Source organism: Manis javanica, chromosome 17 (assembly GCF_040802235.1).
Source record: "Manis javanica isolate MJ-LG chromosome 17, MJ_LKY, whole genome shotgun sequence".
NCBI classification, from domain to species: Eukaryota; Metazoa; Chordata; class Mammalia; order Pholidota; family Manidae; genus Manis; species Manis javanica.
In genome coordinates, this window is record NC_133172.1 from 21,110,721 (window position 1) to 21,117,094 (window position 6,374).

General features: G+C 61.0%; 1 protein-coding gene across 1 annotated transcript; it reads left to right on the forward strand.

The window, feature by feature from the left end:
• Positions 1–1,816: 1,816 nt before the first annotated feature.
• CEBPA (CCAAT enhancer binding protein alpha) lies at positions 1,817–4,450 on the forward strand. Its single transcript, XM_037021588.2, has one exon. It carries the CDS (start codon positions 1,962–1,964, stop codon positions 3,039–3,041), a length of 1,080 nt encoding a protein of 359 aa, XP_036877483.1. The 5' UTR covers positions 1,817–1,961; the 3' UTR covers positions 3,042–4,450.
• The last annotated feature ends 1,924 nt before the right edge of the window (positions 4,451–6,374 follow it).

Below are 6,374 nucleotides of genomic sequence, written 5' to 3' on the forward strand. Positions count from 1 at the left end.
TGCATGGTGTATAAATGGGTCCTGCATCTGGCCCACAGAGTCACATAGGTTGTTTATTTAATGTATGTACTTTTACTCCCAGTCCAAAAGCATCAAGCTAAAAATACCTTCTGTATGAGCTCTAGACCAAAAAGTGAAGCACTTGGGCCATTAATCTTCGGGAATATGTTGAATAGGAACTTGATTAAAGCACAGTATGCGTTCCCTAGACGAGCTTGCTCCTTTACTGTGACCACAGTGAAAGCTCAGCCTCCCCTGGCCCTGTGCTTTGGCGCTGCACCTCCTTGAGGGCTCCTGGAGGGTTGTGGCGCCCTGCCAGGCTTTGGAAGCCTGCGGCCTGGGAAGGGGGTCTTGACCCGCACAGCGTGGCGATTATCATGAGGGCACACCCACAGCCAGCACTCAGGTGGCAGTACACTAAGTCGTAAGGAACCGTGGGGGATAGAGACAGGGGTGACTTGCAGGCCCACGAGGTCCCACGGGTACCCGCCTGCCTCCTCCTCCACCCATTCTCCCCCGCCCCTACCTACCCCCACAACACCCCCCTACCGCCCGCCCCTGCGACCCCGGTTTAGTAGGAGCGAGGCGCCACGTGGCTGGGGAGACGCGCTGCCATAAACCCCTTCCCGGGGCAGCAGTGAGTGCCAGGATGGTGCAGCGCTCGGGCACCCGTGCATCGCTGCCTTGTTCCCCCAAATCCCAGGCACGCAGCGCCCTATGAACCACCCGGCAGGGTTCTCTCAGTAGATACTTGGACACTGGCAGCTCAGAGACGAGGCCCCACCTCCCTCTGCACCTCTGCTCCCGCCTTAGAGATCCCTTGAATGGCGAGTAGGGCAGAAGGCAGTAAATTGAGACCCAGTTGACAGTCAACCCGACTTTGGAATACCAGCCCCAGAGTCAAGCTCGTCTCCTCTCTCTGTGCGCCCCACCTCGCCCGGTACCCCAGCCCTGGAATCTAGCTCGGGCGGTCCCGCAGGAAAAAACTGGCGGCCAAGCAGCGCCAGCCCTGCGCGCCTAGCAACCCTAGCGCTCCGGTTAGAAGTAATTAACAAGAAAAAGTTTTCCAGCCCAAGCGGACAGACCGGCCGGGTCCTCCAGCCTCCCCGGAGGCGGCCGCCTCGCCTTCCCTTCGCTACACGCGGGGTCCTAGCGCCCGGTTCTGAAAAGCCCGTGGGACCCTGGAGCACTGCGACAGTAGCTGGGGAGAGTACTTTTGAATGGAATCGGTGGGGTCGCCTGGAGAGCAGATAAAGACGCAAAATCACCGCGCTCCGGGCCTCTTCCCTCCGCCTCTCCACACGGCTGTGTGCGCTGGCCCGAACTTCTAAACCTGTTACCTGCGCCCCAACCCCGGCCCTTTCTCTGCGCCGCCGCCTTCCAGAGTCCCCAGTCCACCTAGGACTGGTTCTAGCTTTCAAAGAGAGTACGCACCACAGTGGCTCAGAAACCAAGACTGGCTCTCCACAGAACCCCTGCGCGGCGTCTGAATGCTCCCGGGCTCCCGGGCCGTTGGCTGAAAGCGGGTACCTTGGGGAAGCCAGAGGAGGGGGGGCCCCCCGCCACAGACCACGTGCGCTGGAACAACAACTCGGCCGAGGGTGGAGCACCGAGCTCGGGTCACTGTTCAGCTCGCGGAGCAGGGGGCAGTGGGCGTGGCGCCGCGGCCTTTCCCCGCCAGCGCAGCTAACGAGCCCCACTCACCTCCCCGCCAGCAGGCAGGCGCTAAGACCCAAGAGGCGCTGCTCCGCCGTCGCCTGTGGTCAGAAGCCGGTTTGGACACTAGAGGGCGACGGCTACCCCAGTATAAATATGAGGCCCGCGCGGGCCTGGCCATTCGCGACCGGGAGCTGAGCGGGCGCGAGCGGGTTGAGGCTCCGGGTGGGCTGCGGCAGCAGCGGCGCCCCGCGGGGGCTGGAGGCCGCCAAGGCTCGCCATGCCGGGAGGACTGTAGCTGCCCCATGGAGTCGGCCGACTTCTACGAGGCGGAGCCGCGGCCCCCCATGAGCAGCCACCTCCAGAGCCCCCGGCACGCGCCCAGCAGCGCCGCCTTCAGTTTTCCCCGGGGCGCGGGCCCCGCGCAGCCCCCGGCCCCACCTGCCGCCCCGGAGCCGCTGGGCGGCATCTGCGAACACGAGACGTCCATCGACATCAGCGCCTACATCGACCCGGCCGCCTTCAACGACGAGTTCCTGGCCGACCTGTTCCAGCACAGCAGGCAGCAGGAGAAAGCCAAGGCGGCCGCGGCCCCCGCGGGAGGCGGCGGCGGTGACTTTGACTACCCGGGCACCCCCGTGGGCCCCGGAGGCGCCGTCATGCCCGGAGGGGCGCACGGCCCCGCTCCCGGCTACGGCTGCGCGGCGGCTGGCTACCTGGACGGCAGGCTGGAGCCCCTGTACGAGCGCGTCGGGGCGCCGGCTCTGCGGCCGCTGGTGATCAAGCAGGAGCCGCGCGAGGAGGACGAGGCGAAGCAGCTGGCGCTGGCCGGCCTCTTCCCCTACCAGCCGCCGCCGCCGCCGCCGCCACCGCACCCGCACCCGCACCAGCCGCCCGCTCACCTGGCCGCCCCGCACCTCCAGTTCCAAATCGCGCACTGCGGCCAGACCACCATGCACCTGCAACCTGGCCACCCCACGCCGCCGCCCACGCCCGTGCCCAGCCCGCACCCAGCGCCCGCGCTTGGCGCCCCTGGCCTGCCAGGCCCCGGCGGCGGGCTTAAGGGGCTGGGCGCCGGGCACGCAGACCTCCGAGCGGGCGGCGGTGGCGGCGCCGGCGCGGGCAAAGCCAAGAAGTCGGTGGACAAGAACAGCAACGAGTACCGGGTGCGGCGCGAGCGCAACAACATCGCCGTGCGCAAGAGCCGGGACAAGGCCAAGCAGCGCAACGTGGAGACTCAGCAGAAGGTGCTGGAGCTGACCAGTGACAATGACCGCCTGCGCAAGCGGGTGGAACAACTGAGCCGCGAACTGGACACGCTGCGGGGCATCTTTCGCCAGCTGCCCGAGAGCTCACTGGTCAAGGCCATGGGTAACTGCGCGTGAGGCGCGGCGGCGGGACCGCCCTGGGCCGGCCCGTGGCTGGGACACAGGGAGTGGTTTCGGGTCTCCTGATCTCAAAAGCCCGACCCTTGCAAGCCAGGACTAGGAGATTCCGGTGCCGCCTGAAGGCCTGGCCTGCGGCGCGTGCCCCTTGCCTTCCTCAGCGCCAGACTCGGTGCGTCTAAGATGAGGTCAGGCAGTGGTTTCTCTCTGCAAGAGAGGAGAAGCTCTGTGGGGCTCAGCCGGGAGCCCCGCAACTCTAGTATTAAGAAATAGCCTTGTGCCTTGGAAATGCAAACTCACCGCTCTGATTCCTACCGAGTAGGGGGAGCAAATACGTGCCTTGTCATTTTATTTGGAGGGTTCCTGCCTCGTTCCTGGGGCTGCAGCAGGTCCCTATGACAGAAGAAGGGGCTCAGGTCCACAACAAGAGGAAGGTTCAGGTTGCAGAGAGCCAGACAAGCCAGCCTCAGCCCCTCCTCAGTGCCCGTCCTTGGAGGGGAAGGAAACACAGGGACTTGGGGCTTTGAACCTAAGGTTGTTCCCCTAGTTTTACATGTAGGTGGAGGGTCCCTAGTTACTTTCCTCTAACCTCCCAGTCTGCAACAGGCTGGGCTTCCCCAGGCAGAACTCACTGAGATGGGATCACCAGGTGACCTCTAGGAGCCCCCTGTCCCTGGTCAGATCAGAAAGCTAGGTTGTGGGTTAGCCATAAGGACATGTGTTCATGGGAGTGGTAGCCTGGTAAAAGAGGGGAACCCAGAAATCTGGTCTGGTGGTGGGGGCTGGGGGTGAAGGGACACTGGGACCATCAGCCTTGTCTGTACTGTATGTCGCCAGCATTGCCATACAAACATGAAGCACAATCAGTCCATCCCATAGGGACTGAAATTATGAGAAGCTTTCCAAATATTTTGCTTTATCAGCCGATATCAACATTTGTATCTGGCCTCTCTGTGTCCCAGTGGTGCCTTGTGCAATGTGAATGTGCACGTCTATGTTAAGCCACCATTTTATTTGGTTTTTGTTTTGTTTTGGTTTTGCTCAGATACTTGCCAAAATGAGACTCTTCGTCAGCAGCTGCAGGGAGGGTCTGTGGCTCTCTTTCCTTTGGGTTTTGGGATTGCTTTTGCTCCCAGGGGAACCAAAGAAGTGAGATGGGCTTCCCCTTTCCCCCAGCTTTCCCTGGGGGTGGCAGTGGGCCGAGGTCCCCTCTGGCCTGGGCTGCCTACAGGCTTGTCCCTCCAGGGGCCCTGGCTCCCAGTCTGGAAGGGAGGCGGCTTCCAGCATGCACAGATTGCTGGGGCTGGGAGCAGGGAAGGACAGCTTGGTTCTCTTCTTTTGGGAGAACATAGAGTTTCATGCTAGATGTTTTATGTATTATATCTATAATATAAACATATCAAAGTGAATTTTGGTGTCTTTTTAAAACCAGTAAAGCTACTTCCAAGGTTTTCTTTGGGCCAGGTCACATTTGTAAATAATCACAGCATATTCTCTGGCTGAGATTCTGCCTTTCATTAGCGCCTTCCATCCTGAACCCCACTTTATATTAAGGGGGTGACTTCTCCCAACCAAGGCACATAAATGGCAGAAGGAGAATAAGGTTCCAAGCCAAGAAAGCCCAAAGCCTGAAGAGAGAGTCTGATGGGAGAGGTTGGGGGAGTCATAATAGGGACCGGCGTGGCCTCTCCTCAGCCCCTGGGAGGAACAGAGGGCCCCATCTCCCTGAAGTTACGACAGCCTCCTCAGGACTTGGGCAGGCCTGGCCCAGCAGCTCCAGGCTCCAGGGGCCCTTTGGCCACACTCTCTTCCAGATAGGTAACAGCTCCAGCTCTGGGGCAGCCTTCCTCACACCTGCCTTGGCCACAGGCCTCCAGCAGGACCCTGGGAGGGCAGAGAAAGGTCTCAAACAGTATGACCTTCTACCTCTCTTTACTTGCTCTGGATCATGCGGCTGCAGCCCACCCCAGCAGGCCCCTGAAAGGCAGCCTGAAGGCTGAGCACCTCTCCACCCAACCCTGCACACCTGCCCTGACCCAGCCGACCCCAAGAAGGGGGCCCAAGGCTGCCCCACGCACCACCTGTCCAGCAGCCAGCCCCAGCATCTGCCCTCCCCACTGCACCCACCCCGCACCAAGCCCCCAACTTGGGCCACCACATCCCACTGGCCGCAGTAATAGCCAACCAGGGGAGGGTGCACCCCTTGTGCCCCAGTGAACAGGGCCTGGGAGGAAGTAGTCCAGGAGGCTTGCAGGGCCTTGGGAGTTTACTGTCTCTGCTAGTACAAGGAAAATACTCTTTACCTTTTGTTTTCATGCTGAGAGTATTCACTTCAGCAGCTTACAGCATATGCCAACTGTGGGCTGGGACAGTTTCGAGAAATTACACTTTCTTTTTAAATTCTGAAAGTTTTAGCTTTACCTGCCCGCATGGTAAATGGTGGGTGACTTGCCCCCTTCCCACCCCCCACCCCCCAGCCCCATGTCTTGCTGCCTCCTCACCCATGGCTGCCCCTGGCAGAAGAAAGGCCACGAGCCCCGTGTGGAGGCGGCAGCCTGCCTGCCGCCCTGAGAACCGAGGCAGAGCCCCGCGCCTGCCTAGAGGCCTGGGACAGGCCACAGCTTGCTAGGCCCCAGCAAACCCTCTCTGAGTTCAGTGCTAATTCCAGTTTTTCTTGTTTGAGGGGGCCAAGCTTTGGCTTCCCCCTTTGCCCCCAGAACAGATCCCAGGAGAAGCATGGGAGGGGCATCCCTGCTGTCCTCCCTCCTGTCCCTCCCCTCCCGCTGTCCCACCACAGGGCTTTCCTCTATCAAAGCTGTCAGCCCATGAAAGGTACCCCTCCTACTGTAGATCCTGAGGTCCAGGGCGGGCTTTCTTGAGGACAAGAGGGACCCAACCACAGCCAGCCCCAGTGTAGCCCCAGGAGACAGAGCAGCCTGCTGGGGGGAGGGGCCATCATGGGGTGAACTTGCCCAGCATGTGCTCTGTGCCCAGCCAGAGGGGCCCCCAGGGAGAGCTGCTTCTCACCACCCACCGCTTCCTGCAGGGCCCCCCAGGTTTCCCCTCCTGACTGCAGCCTTCATCAAGAACTACTCCAAGAGCCAAACATACCCAAGTATTTATTGGATGCCTACTGTGTGCCAGGGCCTGTGCCAAGGATGCACTCAGCTGGGAGCAAGTAGCCTTGGCTCCTACTCTCAGGGAGCTCAAAGCTCTGTGGCCCCGAGATGTGCTTTAAAGATGAGAAGTGCAATAAGAGGTAACTCAGAGTATTCATAGAGACCACCAGGGAAGGCTTCTTGGAGGCAGCAGCTTTGACCCAAGACCTGGTCA

Coding starts and splice junctions, on each gene's coding strand:
- CEBPA (XM_037021588.2), top strand. CDS start 1,962: ATGGAGTCGGCCGACTTCTACGAGGCGGAGCCGCGGCCCCCCATGAGC.